This window comes from Macaca mulatta, chromosome 14, assembly GCF_049350105.2.
Source record: "Macaca mulatta isolate MMU2019108-1 chromosome 14, T2T-MMU8v2.0, whole genome shotgun sequence".
NCBI lineage: Eukaryota > Metazoa > Chordata > Mammalia > Primates > Cercopithecidae > Macaca > Macaca mulatta.
In genome coordinates this window covers 17145269-17163758 of record NC_133419.1, presented here as the reverse complement: position 1 = coordinate 17163758, position 18490 = coordinate 17145269, and the positions used below count along the sequence as shown (strand labels likewise).

The 18490-nt window shown below is 36.9% G+C and overlaps 1 protein-coding gene and 1 pseudogene across 1 annotated transcript; both read left to right on the top strand.

Moving 5' to 3' along the window:
• The first annotated feature begins 248 nt into the window (after positions 1 to 248).
• LOC106993261 (olfactory receptor 4A8-like) lies at positions 249 to 1996 on the top strand (annotated as a pseudogene).
• A 5633-nt stretch (positions 1997 to 7629) lies between these two features.
• On the top strand, positions 7630 to 8756 carry LOC106993239 (olfactory receptor 4A15). The gene is given in 1 exon segment (XM_015114259.3): positions 7630 to 8756. A coding segment is annotated over 1 exon segment (1044 nt). The 3' UTR covers positions 8674 to 8756.
• Positions 8757 to 18490: the final 9734 nt, after the last annotated feature.

Below are 18490 nucleotides of genomic sequence, written 5' to 3'. Positions count from 1 at the left end.
GACATGTAAATGCATTCAGAAAATGAATCAAATTGATGTCATCTTCCAGTGAACTTAGAATTTCTCTTTGAGTATGCTTTTTTTTTTTTGAATCTGGACACTAAGGTTCTATTTTTGAGTACTCTCAGTATCTAAATAGTGTTATAAATAAAACCATTTACCACTGTTCTGTAACTCTTTCTACACTGTCTATTTTCTCCTGTCTCATTATCTAGTTCACCTGAAGAATCTGGAAAAAAATACAGCTAATGTGGCAGTTGGTGATAGCCATCAGTTAGTTTTCTTGAGTTCAAAATTATTTGCTGAAAATCAGGATACTGTATGTTTATATGATAAAAAAATTGTAGAATAGGTAAGGATAAGATGCAGAGATGTACAGCTTCTTATAAGGCAAACAGAGGGTCAGACCAAGTAATTGCTACAGCGAATAATGTGATAAATAGGACTTTACTATTTTTACAGGTTAATGTCCAGTCTCTTGACATTTAATGAGATATTTATAAAGACTGAACATCTTTCGAGGCATGAAGGACCGAACGTGTAACTGTGGAATGCCATAGTACTGAGTGAGATATCTCAGAAGATGTTATTTTCTATGCTACACAGAACATACAGTAAAGACATCACAACTACAAACTCAAAGCACTGAGTCTTCGTTAATTTATTTAGAGTTTATTACCATCATGAGAAAGTAGCTTTCCTGAGACCAATAGTCTGTTGCCTGTAATCATAGCTGACTTCTGTGCTAAGAAATATGTTTTAAATCAGGAGTTATAAAATATATGAATGGCTGTTGGGCCTTTCACTCATCTTCTATACAGAATATTCACTAAAAGTTAGAAGCAGAAACTCTGCCTGTAGGCTCAAAATAAAATCTTTGAGGGGATGAGGAACTCAGTAGAGACTTACAAAATATTTATCGTCTGTGTAAATCACTATTGAGGATACAACAATGAAGATGTGCTCTGTGACATCATGGATGTAATCATATTCCTCTTCACTACTTCATTACATGTCCTGTTCTCCTGAGTTCTCAACTGGGACACAAGTTTTAAAGAATACTAAATAGGACTGAGTAACAATATTACAGGATTTGTCCTCCTTGGCCCAACTCAGGATCCTGATGTGCAAAATGCATTATTTGTAATGTTTTTACTCATATACACTGTGACTATGGTGGGAAACCTGCTTATTGTGACTATTATTGCCAGCCCCTCCTTGGGCTCCCCAGTGTACTTCTTCCTTGCCTGCCTGTCATTTATAGATGCTGTGTATTCCACCACCATTTCTCCCATATTGATTGTAGACTTACTCTGTGATAAAAAGACTATTTCCTTCCCAGCTTGCATAGGCCAGTTATTTATAGACCACTCGTTTGGTGGTACTGATATCTTCCTTCAGGTGGTGATGGCCTGTGATCGCTATGTGGACATCTCTAAGCCACTGCACTATTTGACCATCATGAATCGACAGGTTTGCATCCTTCTCTTGGTGGTGGCTGTGACTGGAGGTTTTGTACATTCCGTGTTTCAAATTGCAGTTGTGTATAGTCTCCCATTCTGTGGCCCCAGTGTCATTGACCACTTTGTCTGTGACATTTAGACATGACTGGAGCTGACGTGCACTGATACCTACTTTCTAGGCCTCACTGTGGTTTTCAGTGGTGGAGCAACCTGTATGGTCATCTTCACCCTTCTACTCATCTCCTATGGAGTCATCCTAAACTCCCTTAAAACTTACAGTCAGGAAGGGAGGCGTAAAGCCCTGTCTACCTGCATCTCCCACATTGCCGTGGTTGTCCTCTTTTTTGTTCCCTGTATTTTCATATATGTTAGACCTGTTTTGAACTTTCCTATTGATAAATTAATGACTGTGTTTTATACAGTTAACACACACCCATGTTGAATCTGTTAATATACACACTAAGAAATTTGGAGATGAGAATTGCTGTAAAAAAAACTGGTGTAAAAACTTAAATATAGTTAGCTTTAAGTAAAAGAAAATAGGAAGAGTGGAACTTAAACTATGTTTGCAGACAACGTAATTCTGTATTTAGAAAGCCCCATAGTCTTGGCCCAAAAGCGCCTTGATCTGATAAACAACTTCAGCAAAGTCTCAGGATACAAAATCAATGTACAAAAATCACTAGCATTCCTGTACACCAGCAACAATCAAGCCAAGAACCAAATCAAGAATGCAATCTCATTCATAATTGCCACAAACAGAATAAAGTACCTAGGAATACAGCTAACCAGAGAGGTGGAAGATCTCCACAATAATGTTTTCTTTTTACTTTTTTTTTTTCCTTTGGAGACAGGGTATCACTATTTTGCCAAGGCTGAGCTTGAACGCACAATCTTCCTGCCTTAACCTCCAGAGTAGCTGGGACTACAGGTGTGTGACTCCGCTCTGGGCCCACTGTTTTCTACAGAAATTTTTTGGGGAGTTCAGCATCAAATCTGGGATCATACATTAAATTTAGTTGCTATTTCACTTTATTTTAACCTGAACAGCTTTTTAGTACTTCTTTAACTTTTTCTTACATTAACATTTTGAGGAACATCTCCCACTTGCTTTGCAGAATATCTTTCAACCTGAGTCTGATAATTTCCTTATTTTGAAACTAAACTTATCCATACATGTCAGGCATGCTACATCCTAGCTTATCTTTGCCTGCATCAAATTACAAATGGAATTAAGGGTACAAAGGTTCAACCTGTTTACCTTGATTAGGATATCTTTGAGGCCACCCCTACCTTAAAGTTTCCTATAATACTGGCCTTTGATGCAATTACGTTCGTGTTAATGTCTCTCTCTGTCCAGTGTTTTGTTACAGGTGTTATTCCCTTGAGCACTCACCAACAAATCCTGCACACAAATCTAGCAGAAATGATTTTTTTTTTTTTTGGAAACCCAACCTACACATGTTTGTAAATGTTCTTTGCTATTGGTTCTCTCAGAGGGGGTAATGAATTGAAATGTTAAGGTTCTCTTTTTGCGGTTTCTTCTTACCAGGCCTCTGTATAGATAGAGTAAGAGTTAAGGTTTTGGGGTGTCTTCAAAGATTTCTAGTTCATAGGTGCCTTTTTTATATTTTTTTCAGCATAGTGAAATTTAAGTGAGGAAGGAAGAATTAAAGTACCTTCAGATTTTGTCATGCTTCTTTGTTTCCTCAGGACTTTAACTTCCTCTTTTTACTTCTTTTCTTTTCTTTATCATGAGGTCTCCCAAGAGTACATTTCCTTGCTACTTATCCTCATCTCTTCCAGAAGTGATGCCTTTTGGAGAATAGGAGAATACCATCGTAGGTCCTGCATATTTTCATTCTTTCCCTCTGCTCAACATCCTGCTTCATCAGACATCAAACCTCTTTCATTAATGATTTTAAATGGGTGTGACTTACACTTTTGTGGGTGATTCTGGCTGTGCTCCGTCTCCCTTAGGCTTCCTAGTTCCCTCTCCTGTTCTCTACAGTCTTTTCAGGGTTCCCTTACCTTTCTCTCTGTTTGGAGCTGCAGAGATCTCTCTGCTGGGATTTGATGTTTATTTCTCTATTTAGAGGTAATTTGGGATTCATAGTATTCTCAGTGTCAGTTATGCTGAATGTCCTAGTTATGTGTGATATTATGTACTTGCTGTGCTGTATGCATTGAATTGTTTTGGAGGATGTATAGAGAGATTTTGATTTCAGGAGCTGCCATTGTTATACAAAAGACATCTGAATATCAAGTGTCAAATATTTCCATATTTAATTTTCTTCTTTCTTATCTTCATAATAATCATTTTAAAATTATAGGTCCTAATTACTTGTTTCTATATTTCTTTTTAAGAGATGCATAAATTTTCCCCTCTCTGGGCAAAATTTCTGAGTTGGGTTTGATATGTGGATGTTATCTCATCTGAGTTGGATTGAAACTTTTAGTAAGTTGATTATCAATGCTCTTTGCTATTCTCATTAAGTATGTTTGCCACACACAAAGCCTTAAGCTTTCCATTTTACTCTGGTGCTTTCTTAGAGTTGAGAATTTCAACTGTATACTCATAAATCAGAAGCAAGTTAATCTTGCTCATGCAACTTTATGTCTTTGTGTTTTAATAAGGGACTTGCTCTTTGATACTACAATGCTACTTTTTTTGCACTTAAAAGTAATTGTCCAGGAGAAACTTCTAAAAATATAGAATACCCTGGAAAGATCATGTGGAAGGGCTGTTTTCTCTGGGGCGTGATTCCTCAGTGAATTAATACTGAATGAGCAGCCGTGGGGACAAACAGTTTGAACAACTCAGTGAAATATTTTTTGTTTATTGTTAAGTCATATCTTCTCTTACCTGGGAGAAGGTTTCTCCTCAGGTATTAATGTTACTGTCCAAATATAAAATAAAAGCCGTTACCTTACTGGACATGAACCATACTAAAGCAGTTATATGAACATATGAGTGCTTTTAAAATATTCAAAACCGAGCCAAGTTTCTAGATTATCTTTGTGCACTATGACTATGACTATGGAAGTTATAAAAGGTTCGTTCAATCAATGAGGTCAGTAAACATAATAAGGAGCTTTTAAATTTCTTTAACTTTGATATGTACATTTCTCAATGACATCTTTTCAATTTGGTGATTCATCAGTCATATCAACTGTTTATTCCTGAAACCAACTCTGGATAATCCCATAGTCCGAATGAAAATGTTTACGAAATTTGGAGAAGATGATCATGCTTTGTTCAGGCAAAAGGAGATACATCCCTGTGTGACAAAGCATTTGCAACTTTAGTGACCGTTTGCCCTCTTCTTTTCTTTGCAGTCACGCCTGGATTCATAGGGTTTCAATCCTGACTTATTTTCATCAAACTAGGCAGTCATCTTCTAGGACCAAAGAAAAAACTGTAGAAGCCTGGATTTGGAACAAGTGACCAAGGAGGAAATAGAAAACCAAGGTAACAAATTTACAAAAAATTTTTCACTGCTATTATGATAGGGATAAAATAGATTTTGTTTGAATGAGTTATACATCTTTTGTAAGGAGTAGGTTTCATCACTTAATCTCAAGCGTTTTATGCCAGAACTTCCAAGAATAAAACACCTTACACATTTTCCTCATTTTATAGAATAATATTAGAATAAATACAATGGCAATACTTTTCCCTAAATTTTTAATTAGAATTGTTTAATGACATACTGAAATACAGAAAATGCATAGCGCAACAAAACAATATAACGTGACTATATTTATTATTTATAATGGCTTCATTTAGATTGCTTTATGTAATTTAGAGAATGCAACCATTATTTATCTTATATCTTAATACATTGATAATAATAGTAAGGATTACTATAGTTCTTTATAGTTTTTTACCTTGTATATAGTATTTTTAAATGTCCTGGTTCTGTGCTGATGTTTTATTTGTGTTGTTATTTTTTATTGTGGTAAAATATACATAACACATTGTTGTGCAACTATCATCACTGCCCATCTCCAAAACCTTTTCATCATCCTAAACTGAAACTCCATACCCATGAAACAATAATTTTTTCTTACCCCCTCCCCTTAGCTCCTGGTATCCACTGTTGTACATTCCGTGTCTATGAATATGACGATTCTAGGTGTCTTGTAAACGTGAGATCATAACGTATTTGTCGTTTTGTGTCTGGCTTAGTATGTCTTCAAGGTTCACCCGTGTTATAGCATTATCACAGTTCCATTGCTTTTTTTTTTTTAAGGTTGAATGATATCCCCTTGTATGTATATACTACAGTTTGTTTATTCATTCATTAAAATTGATGAGTATTTAAGTTGTTTCCATTTTTGGCTATTTTAAATAATTCTGCTATGAACATCAGTGTCCAAATATTTTTTTCAGTCTGTGATTTCTATTCTTTTGTGCATATGCCCCAAATAACATTGACATTACCATGTGAAAATTCACCATCTGTCTTTCTCCATAGCTCTTTGACATGTATCATTAAAATTAATTTATTCTGAAGTACCTTTTTGTAGATTAGGGGATCAACTGGGTACAAAACAGGATGTGTCCAGTTTTACTCACTACGATTTTAAAACCCTAAAAATAGGGACATATTCACGTAATTAACTCAGGCAGAAATTGATGTTGGCATTTTCCCTAAGTTTCTATAGATCTTGTACCTAAGAAATTTATAACCTCTTTTTCCGTGGACACGAAATTACCCTTTCTATTAAGGTGTATGTGTAGGTGCATAAATTTACCTAGTAGCTAGATTTTTCAGAATACAAGTTTTTATATTTTGTAAAAATTGTTACTGTGGAATACCTATCATGGATTCACATTTTCTGAGTATTTCTTAATGATTTACTCATTCTTATTGAATATGTTAAGAAATTTGAAGGATCTTACAAATGTTTGAATCAGATATATATGTTTTCATAAAATATAATACTGATAAAATACAGAATTTGGAATCATCCAAAGTGATAATTTTCAATAGTTTAGAATAACAGTAATGCTCCAAAGAACATTTTAATAAGTGAAATGTCTATTGAGCACTTGAAATAAATAAATGTTATAAGAACAAACTGTCAACAGGGGAGACTGTCCTACTGGAGGTTATCTCCTGAATGCTCAGGTAGCTCCTGTAAATTGTGAGTACTTATTTTTCCATTATAAATGCAGAATAGTTTTATAAATGTCAGTAAAGGTATTTAATTATGTATATATGCAACAAAATATCAGAAGCCTCAAAGATGGAACTTCCAAGAAAGCTAATCTTATCTACTGACCTATCCTAAAGTTTAAAATCTGATTTTTTAAATTTTTCTTTGGCCCAAATATAAAGATTCCTAGAAGTAAGTGCTGACACTTATGCTGAGTTAGCTTCCAGGCCACCTCCTGATTGACAGCTCTGGGGATCTGATAATCTTCTATTCACAACTCATTCAGGACTCTCAACCAAAATGCTCACCAATATTTCATTCAGCTTATGGCCTTTACTTATTTCCATATGCCTTTACTAAGTTATCTCTTATTTTATTTATGTCTATGCTTTTACTCTCCCTCTGACCCTTAAATATGTCTTGGCTTGCTTTGATGCATAAAGGATAGAAAAATCTCCTGACCATCACAAATGAGCATCACTATATATTCACTCACATATACCTTCCAGTTAAAACCATGAAGCCTCATCATTGTGGTTAAGACAATACATTTGTATTTTTTAAATTCTTTTTTAAAAATTATACTTTAAGTTCTGGAGTACATGTGCAGGACGTGCAGTTTTGTTACATAGGTACACATGTGCCACATTGGTTTGCTGCACCAATCAACCCATTGCCTACATAAGGTAATTCTCCTAATGCTATCCCTCCCCTAGCTCCCCACTCCCCAACAGGCCCCGGTGTGTGATGTTCCCCTCCCTGTGTCCATGTGTTCTCCTTGTTCAACTCCCACTTATGAGTGAGAACATGTAGTGTTTTGTTTTCTGTTCTTGTGATAATTTGCTGAGAATGATGGTTTCCAGCTTCATCCATGACCCATTTATAAAAATGAAAAGGATAATTGTGGGAGAGTATTCTAAACACTCCTTTTCTAATGAGCTGACCTGTGTGAGGCCCTGGTCAGGGGAAACATGGTTGAGTAAGGCATCACATTTTTGACATGGAGCTTCTGACAAATAATCTCAAATTTATCATTGACCCTTTTGTTTATAGGCTCTGACACCTGAGTCCAATACCTTCAGAAGAACACATGGAAAATAGGAACAATAAGAACAATGTGACTGAATTCATCCTCTTGGGACTCACACAGAACCCTGAGGGCCAAAAAGTTTTATTTGTCACATTCTTACTCATCTACATTGTGACGATAATGGGCAACCTGATTATCATGGTGACCATCATGGCCAGCCAGTCCCTGGGTTCCCCCATGTACTTTTTTCTGGCTTCTTTATCATTTATAGATACCGTCTATTCCACAGCCATTGCTCCCAAAATGATTGTTGACTTGCTTTCTGAAAGAAAGACCATTTCCTTTCAGGGCTGTATGGCTCAACTTTTTATGGATCATTTATTTGCTGGTGCTGAAGTCATTCTTCTGGTGGTGATGGCCTATGACCGATACGTGGCCATCTGTAAGCCTCTTCATTATTTGAGCATCATGAATCGTCGAGTCTGTGTTCTCATGCTGTTGGTGGCCTGGATTGGAGGCTTTCTTCACTCATTGGTTCAATTTCTCTTTATTTATCAGCTCCCTTTCTGTGGCCCCAATGTCATTGACAACTTCCTGTGTGATTTGTATCCCTTATTGAAACTTGCTTGCACCAATACCCATGTCATTGGACTTTCTATGGTAGCTAATGGAGGAGCGATTTGTACTGTCACCTTCTTTACTCTCCTACTTTCCTATGGAGTCATATTACACTCTCTTAAGACTCAGAGTTTGGAAGGGAAACGCAAAGCTTTCTACACCTGTGCGTCCCACATCACTGTGGTCATTTTATTCTTTGTCCCCTGCATCTTCCTGTTTGCAAGGCCCAATTCCACCTTTCCCATTGATAAATCCATGACTGTGGTTTTAACTTTTATAACTCCCATGTTGAACCCACTAATCTATACCCTGAGGAATGCAGAAATGAAAAGTGCCATGAGGAAACTTTGGAGTGAAAAAGTAAGCTTAGCTGAAAAAGGGCTGTATCCCTCATGAAAATATGATATTCATTCTTTCGCAGAAGCAAGGAATAATTTCACTATCCTATCTGATTACAATTTCTGTAATCATTCCCCTTTAGTTACTTAGCTTACTTATTCTGAAGCAGTCATATAAATTAATATTTATCTACGTACAATATGTTATGCCCATTACAGACCAAGGTAATTGCATAGATTTAACAGTGTATACTGTTTTTTCAATCATACTGTGTTAAGATTCTTTGGTAGATAACAATATTTAGTTGTATTTAAAGATCTTTTTAATTTTAAAAATCATTTATTTTTCTTTTTTATTTTAAATTGACAATAATTGGGTATATTTATGGAGTACAATGTGATGTTCTGATCTATGTATATATTATAGAAAGATTTATTCAGTCTAATGAATATATCTATCACCTCCCCAACATAGTTTTTTTAATTATTTTTTTTTGTGGTGACAACATCAAAAATCTATTCTTATTTATGGGCTATGATACCTTCCTGGCACATATAAATGTAACCTAAAAAATTAGTTACCTTTAGTCAGAGGGAATGACATTTTAAACTTGCAAATTCAGACTGTTAAAAGAATATTAATCTAACAGTAAAAATAAATGTCAAATTAATGAATTCAAAGTTTCATAGATATGTTGATAGTTGATGCCAAATCTACTTTGTTATAAAGAAACAAATTTTGTTAATTTTATACTGTGATGGAGTTAAGATGTCCAGATAGCATATAGTTGTTTTTGTATGTTTTGATTAACTTTTGAACAGGAAAATTGTTCTGTATATCTAGATCAACTGGCCTCCTCCAATAGTTGAAATATGTGTTAAGTCACTCATGTAACAGTAGAGCCCACAGAATCTACCTACATTAAACTCTCTAGGTGGACTTAAAAAAAAAAACACAGTGAATGTTAAAGATTTTTGGAATGGATTCTTCTGTTTTACACAATAAATGGCTTTCAGAATCTGTGTGAACTACATGTTCTCACTGACTGAAGTGATACATCAAAGGTGTCTTCTCTGTTTAGAGTTGCTCTAGAGTAGGTTTAGAGAACTAATACTGTATTACAAAGATAATTTTTAAAGGCTCTGGCATTATATATTGCGTGGATGAAGTCAACCTACAGCATCTATATTAAGGTAAAAAGTTGATATTATTTTTCTTTTGCCTTTCCTCAGTTTATAATAGATTTACTTAATGCACTGAGCAATATTAATGCTTCCAGTTATTCAACACATATTGAGCAAAAAATAAGCCATGAAATTGTATTTATTCTTTGGTGAAGGAAATAAAAAGTGCTGTAGATTTTTTAGTAAGAAAGGAATCTAATAGCAGGAATTAGAACTTCATAATCATTGGAACTGGAAATCTGGCATCTGGATACTGGAGTGAGCACAGTGGGATCACGGATTCGCCATCCAAGCCATGATGCGGAGATGAGGAAGCTAAACTCAGGAACAAAGTCCTCTTGTCCTCTGTACATGCTTCTCAAAGTCCTCTCCTGCCCTGAGTTTTATATAAAGATAATTTTCTCTAAAAGTTTAAAGTTTTTCTTTTCACACTAACTTGTCCGTTCTCTTCATTCCACATAAGGTTTGAGTTTTCAGGTATGGTGTGAGGTAGAGATACACGTCGCTTTCTTATCATGAAAATAATTTTCTCATCGCATTATTGAATAATCATTTAATTGTCTACTACCTGGCAAGACAAGTACTTTTACATATAAATTGCAAATATAAAAATTGTTCTATTTCCTACTTTTCAACTTTGTTCAATTAGTCTAATCCTCTATTCAAGAGCCAATACTATGGTGTGTAATTTACTGAGCGTTTCAGATACTGTTGCTGTATAATGAATCACCCCAACATTTAGTGGTTTAAAACACTAACCATCACTTAATTATATCAGATAGTTCTATGGGTCAGGAACTTGCAAGCAGCAGCTCAGCTGGATACTTCTAGCTCAGGGTATCTCGAGGTTGCAGTCAGAAATTGGCTGGTGCTTAGATCATATAAAACATTTCTTCTGTCACATGTCTAGTATGTAGGCTTGAAAGTCTTGAACAGTGAGGGCTAAAATAGTTGGTGCTTCTTGGGCATCTTCGCCTTTTTGGATGTTATTTTCCCATACGGCCTCTCCAGCATGCTGGATTGAGGGTAATGGAGGCATTTCACATGGCATTTCAGAGCTATAAAAAGCATGTGTCCCAAGAGAGTGAGCCAGGTGGAAGTGGTGGTGTTTCTTTGACCTAATCATAAAAGTCACATAGAATGATTCTGCCATATTCCTTTAGTCAAGACACCGTAAAGTCTCTCCCACATGCAAGCAGACAGGATAGTCTCCACGTCTTGATGGGGGAATGGCAATGCTCTGGAAGACCATATGCAGCAAGACATACAGTTGTAGAAATACAATCTGCCGCAGTCTGCCCCTGCTTTCAAAGCACAGATCCTCCAATAAACATTGTAACTCCCCTTCCTTTTCTCCAGGCCCCTTTCCCAAGTCCCATTCACTTACAGCATCAGGCTCAGTTGGAGATACAGGACCTCATCATCTAAATCATGTCCAGCTGTGGCTGAGGAGGCTCCTGTGGTGGTGTTCCTCCTGTGGTGCGGTCCTTTGAGTATTATTCTTTCCGTTGAAATTTTCAATTGGAAGACCTTTGAACTGAAGAGACAGGTTATCTGCCCCTTCTCTACCCACCCTGCTAATGTATAATGGTGTGACAGGTAAGATGTAACTCCTATAGATACATTCAGAAAAGAGATGAAAAAAAATACAGTGACTGTTCCATAGCAATTCGGAAAGTCATCTAGTTACATGTCTTTTCAGTTCTTTGATTATTGTTCAGCCTATTTATGGCAGTGACTTTACATGACCCTTATTTCTTCTCTTGGGCTTTGAATTCTATCTTCTCAGCTATCTGTTCTTTTATGGAACACAAGTTTATCTATAATAAACTTGTGTTCCATAAAAATCTGTGTTTATAGATTAGTAGTTTTTTCAGCCTCCTTCTTATCTATAGAAGTTTGGAGATCCAAAGCTATTTTATCATTTCATTTTAAACTGTCCCACTTTGTCCAAACTGATATAATTCCTAATTTTTCTACGAATGTTATGGGGGTTTATTCCATCAGACAAAAGCCACAACCACAATTATCATTGAGATTTGCCTTTCATTTCCATGGACTCCCTGTGCAGATGTTGTGAAACAGAACCTTTAAGATTCTTCCAAGCCTTATTATTTAGAGTGAGAATCTGTCAGCATGTTCCTATTCTTTTTTTTTTTTCTTTTTCTTTCTTGTTTTTTGAGAAACAGGGTCTCAGTTTGTCTTCCAGGCTGGAATGCAGTGGTGTAGTCATGGCTCATGGCATCCTTGACCTGTTGGGCTCAAGCAATCCTCCCACCTCAGCCTCACGAGTATAGGCCAGTGCCACAATGCTTGGGTAAATTTTTATTTTTTGTAGAGATGGGGGTCTCACTATGTTGCATAGGCTGGTCTCAAACTCTAGGGCTCAAGCAATCGTCCCACCTAAGCCTCCCAAAAATGTTGGGCTTATAGGCATGAGCCACTACACCTGGTCCCCATAATATTCTTAAAGGCCTTGTATCTATTAAGAGTTTAGAAAGCATCATCTCAAATATCTCCGTGATTTTCACAAAGTGTTTGACAATTACAACTTTGTTTTTGTCTTACAGCATATTTTCCCTACGGTGCTCTGAATTTGACGCATCCAGGAATCCATATGTTTCTTAGCAGCAGCACAGTTTGTTATCTGTAGAGGTTATAAATGAGAAGTATTTTTATTTTTTAAATACAAGTTCTGATTCCTTAATATTTAGTAATTCCTTCTCCAACATGTCTCCTGATTTCTACTAAATGCAGTGAGAAGAAGCTAGAAACACTTTAAAACTTCTATGTAGAACCTGCTTAGGTCATGTAATTCATCAGGTATATTTCCTATTTTCTGTGTTTTCACGGGCAACAACATTGCAAAGCTTTTAAGCATCACATCTGTAGGATGCTCTTTCCTCCATCCTCCAATAGCCTTTTCCTCCCTTTCTTTTGAACTCTCACTGGCTTAGCCATATTGTAGCCAACTATAACTAGAAACATAAGCTTTAGGCTACTGAATCTTGGGTGGTTTCTTACTGGATATTGTTCTGGTAATACCTGCTATATAAAAAAGAATTTGCAAGTAGGATTATTTTTATAACTTGTTCATCAAACCTTCTGTTTTATTTCCATTTCTTTTCTCAGATGAGGGTCTTCAATACAATGGAAAATAATGATGGGGGCATAGTGGTCTTGATCCCAACATTATCTGAAATGATTTAAAGTGTACAATTACAAATAACATATACTTTAAAAATATAGATACCCTTGTCAAGTTAAGAAGGTTCTTATTCATTATAGTTACGAGGATATGATGCTCAATATTTGTGCCAAACTCCTTCTAGTTTTACTTCTTGGATTTTAGTGACTTAAAACTAAAATGATATCTCTTTATAGATGGGGTTAGTAATGGGATTTAAGTTTTAACAATAAGGTCCATTTGTATGAAGTCTGGAACAGACGTGCGATGGTGGCTGCAATCTGTTACTTCTGTTTTTGCTGTAAGTGTGGATGTGAAGGTGTCTGATTGTTAAAAATATTCCTCAGAGACCTTAGTATTTGATGACTAGCTTTGTAGATATTGAGAAGTAAGTGAAGAACATTCACTTTTTTGGTGCTATTCCACGTAGGTATTGTCTGTTTCTGGAACTAGCAAAAGTAGATGCAGCTTCCCAGTCATGTAGGCGGCTTCCTCATCATAGAAGAAACAGCAGCTTCTTTGGTGCATCTTTATGAGTTATTCCTGAAAGACAACTTTCACGTTGCTTATTCAGCTTACCCAAGATTCAGTATGTCATATAATAACCTTCAGTAAATCCTCTTCTTATCCTCCCTAGAGTGTCTTCTTCAATTCATCACTAATTCCGTAATTGACATCAAGTGCAGTGGCATGCACAGACTTTGAGTTAAAAATATTGAAAATATTTTTACATTGTAAGATGAAGATGATCTGGTTAAGATTTATTTTTTTTAGTCTATTGTAGAACTATGAACTGTACCATTAACAGGAATGAATTGTCTATTGCTGGCAATGAGTTGGTCATTAAAGAATGCAAGACAGCACATGTGTGGCTTACTCCAGGAAAGCGGGCAAAGGACATAAACAGACACTTCTCAAAAGAAGACACACAAGCAGTGAACAAACATATGAAAAATGCTCAACATCATCAATCAGCAGAGAAATGCAAAACAAAACAAAACAAAACTACAGTGAGATACCATCACACATCAGTCAGAATGGCTATCATTAAAAAAAAACATGTTGACTAGATTGCAGAAAAAAGGTACTAGATTGCAGAAAAAAGGGAATGCATATACACTGTTGGTGGGAATGTAAATTAGTTTAGCCCCCATGGAAAGCAGTTTGGATATTTCTCAAGGAACTAAAAATAGAACTACCATTTGAAGCATCAATCCCTTTACTGGGTGATATAGTGTGGCTGTGTTCTTACCCAAATCTCATCTTGAATTGTAATCCTCAGAATCCCCATGTGTCATGGAAGAGACATGGTGGGAGGTAATTCAATCATGGTGACAGTTCCCATGATGCTGTTCTTGTGATAGTGAGTAAGTTCTCACAAGGTTTGATGGTTTTATAAGGTGCTTTTACCCCTTTTGCTTGGCAGTTCTCTTTCCTGCCGCCATATGAAGAAGGACCTGTTTGCTTCCCCGTCCATCATTATTGGAGGTTTCCTGAGGCCTCCCCAGCAAAGCTGAACTGTGAGCCAATTAAACCTTTTTCCTTTATAAATTACCCAGTCCCAGGTATGTCTTTAGTAGCAGTGTGAAAATGGACTAATACAGTAAATTGGTACCAGGAGTATTGGGGTACTGCTGTAAAGATACCCAAAAATATGGAAGCAACTTTGGAATTGGGTAACAGGCAAGAGGTTGATCAGTCTGGAGGGTTCAGAAGAAAACATAAAAATATGGGAAAGTTCGGAACTGCCTAGAGACTTGTTGGATGGTTTTGACCAAAATGCTGAGAGTGATGTGGACAATGAAGTCAAGCTGAGGTAGTCTCAGATGGAGACAAACAACTTGTTGGGAACTTGTTGGAAATGCAAGAATCACTTTCTGCATCTATCAAATTTCTTGTCAGCACTAATTTTTCCAAGTACCCCAAGGATATGGTGCTGCTTTGTGCTTACTCTTTGGGGAAAAAAAGGTTCATTCCAAATACTTCTACTTGGTCCCTCATACCAAAGTAACTTTACTTCAGAGATCAGGTACCCTATATAGATATTTATGCATCCTGCAGAATACATGAAGCCTATGAATTCAGGAACCGTTCAACAGTGTGAGAGCTTTGGGCCCATATTCTTCCACCTTCAAGTCTGCTTTCTGGCTAGGGGGTCACAGTGGCATATTTTCCACCTAGGAATGAGCTTTAGCTCAAATCATTTTTACATTCAACTCTAGAAAGATTTGAATATTTTTATTTTCCAGGAGCACAATTACTCTTGTAAATAGTCTCAGATTCCTCAGAGGAAGCTTAGGATAAATACTTACACCACATTTTTGTGATGATATTACAGATTCTTTTTTATTTGTTTCCTTTATTTTTTCTTTTTCATAAGGTTCTTATTTAAGCTTTTTGAACCTTCATTTAAAAAGCTCTGGATTTGAAAACTGTGCACATCTGAGATTGGATGAGAAGCCATGACTTTCCATCATGGTGATTCACTTCAAACATCTATTCACCAAATCTAGATTTCATATTATTACCGCCACCATTATCATCATCATTGTATTAGTCTACTGGGGCTATCATAACAAAATATCCCAGGCTGGGTGGCTTAAACAACAGAAATTTATTTTCTCATAGTCCTGGAATCTGGAAGCTCAAAATAAATGTGCTGGCATGATTGGTTACTGGTGAGGGCTCTAGGGGTCTCTTCTGGGTTTGCAGGTGGCCACCTTCTTACTGTGTTCTCACATGGCTTTTTTTCTGTGGCCATGGGAGGGGAGAATCTCTTCTTTTTATAAGGATATGAGTTCTAATGGATTAGGCCCCCCTACCCTTCTGATCCTATTTAATATAAATACCTTTTTAAAGCCCCATCTCCCAAGCATTCACATTGGAATTTAAAGCTTCAACAAATGAATTTGAGGGAGGATGCAATTCAGCCCATAACAATGAGCATCATCATCCAATATGTTGGAACATAAGGGATTCCATGACCAGCTTTTAACACCAATGGTCCCTTTGAGTTTAACAATTCCGATTAAATTCTATGACTATCATGATGGCATGCATGCCTTATCTTCAGTGGTTAAATTCTACATCCTTGCCTATAAACACTCCAAGATCCTGTCATTCCTAGTAAAATCAGGGACCTTCAATGGAAGGTCACACATGTTCATTGCTCACCTATAAAAACTTAGCACCAAATTAGTTTTCAGTGATACTAGTAGTCTGCTCACTAATGTATTTCTTAATTTCTGAGTCAAGGAAGTGCCCTTTGGGCCTTCAGAGTGGCTATAGCTACAAAATAGATGAGCAAGCTGTGCACAATACTATATCCAAAAAGTTTTTTTTTTATGTGAACATTTTTGGAATCTCAACTTCATTTAACATAGACTACTGTTGAATTGAGTTTTCAGTCCAACCAACTAAGTGAACAAAATCATCTCCAACGTAACAGTTTTTTTCAAGCAATGGAAGGCCAGGTTTATCATAAAGGGAGGAAGAACTGCTTCTGTTGTTAAAACTAACTCAAGTAGAGTTTGGAAATTCAAACTCCCTCGGTGCTCCCATTCCAATACTAGGGATCTTTCTCTTTCCTAATCTGTGAACTCTGTTTCGAATAAGCAAAGTAGTAAGGCTGTGAATCTAACTTATATTCTAATTCACTAACCCATGTGTTTCCAACTATGTCAGTCCTGTGATACAAGAAGTAAGACATTCTTTTAAGATATGTAAGTAAGCTCCCTAAACCCTGTCCTTGGCTTGAACCATAAATTTAAAACCCTGAGGTTGGTATTTCTTTTTTTAACGTGTTTTGGCGGTACATGTGCAAGTTAGTTACATAGATACATTGTGTAATACTGAGGTATGTACTTCTATTGAACCTGTCACTCAAATAACGAACATGGTATCCAATTTGAACCTTTGCCTCCACTCTTCCTCCCCACTTTTGGAGACCCCAGTGTGTACTATTTTGATCTTTATGTCCATGTGTACCCAACGTTTAGCTCCCACTTGTAAGTGAGGACATGCATTATTTGATTTTCTGTTTCTGCGTTAATTCACTTGGAATAATGGATTCCACCTGCATTCATGTTGCTTCAAAGAACATGATATCATTCTTTTCTATGGTTCTTTAGTAGTCCATGGTGAATATGTACATTTTCTTTACCTACTCCATCATTGATGGGCATCTGGGTTGACTCCAGTGTTTGTTATCGTGAATACAGCTGTGATAAACATACAAGTCCAGGTGTCTTTTAAATTGGCAGAACAAATTATTCTCCTTTGGGTATATATCTGGTGTATTAATACATTTTCACACTGCTAATAAAGACATACCTGAGACAGGGTAATTTATAAAAGAAAGAGATTTAATTGACTCACCATTCAACATGGTTGGGGAGGCCTCAGGAAACTTTCAATCATGGCGGAAGGGAAAATAAGCATATCCTTCTTCACATGGTGGCAGGAGCCAAAAGGGGAAAAGCCCTTTATAAAACAATCAGATCCTGTGGAACTCACTCACTGTCATGAGAACAGCAGCATGGGTGTAACTGTCTCCATGATTCAATTACCTCCCACCAAGCTCCTTCCACAACACATGGGGATGATGGGAATTACAATTTAAGATGAGATTTGGGTAAGAACACAGCCAAATCATATCATTCCTCCCCTGGCTCCTCCAAAATCTCATGTCCTCACATTTCAAAACACAATCATGCCTTCCCAACAGTTCCCTAAAGCCTTAACTCATTCCAACATTAACTCAAATGTCCAAGTCCAAAGTCTCATCTAAAACAATGTAAGTCCCTTCCATCTATTAGCCTGTAAAATCAAAAGCATAGTTGGTTACTTCCTAGATACAATGGGAGTACAGGCATTGGGTAAATACACCCTTCAATGGGGGAAACTGGCCAAAACAAAGGGGCTACATGTAACTCCAAAATCCAATAGGGCAGTCATTAAAGCTTAAAGTTCCAAAATGTCCTCATTTGACTCCACGTCTCACATCCAGGTCACACTCATGCAAGAGGTGGGCTACCACAGCCTTGAGCAGATCTTCCCCCATGGCTTTGAAGGGTACAGCCCCCTCCAAGCTGCTTTCATGGCTGGCATTGAGAGTCTGTGTCTTTTCCAGGTGCATAGTGCAAGCTGTTGGTGGATCTACCATTCTAGGGTCTGGAGGATGGTGGCACTCTTCTCACAGCTCCACTTGGCCCTGCCCCAGTGGGGACTCTGTGTGGGGGCTCCCACCTCACATTTCCCTTCCACACTGCCCTAGCAGAGGTTTTCCATGAGGGTTCCACCCCTGCAGCAAACTTCTGCTTGGACATCCTCTGAAATCTAGGTGGAGATTTTCAAAACTTAATTCTTGATGGATGCATAAATGTCTATATAGAGTACATATATAGGGTACCTGATCTCTGAAGTAAAGTTACTTTGGTATAAGGGACCAAGTAGAAGTATTTGGAATGAACCTTTTTTCCCCAAATAGTAAGCACAAAGCAGC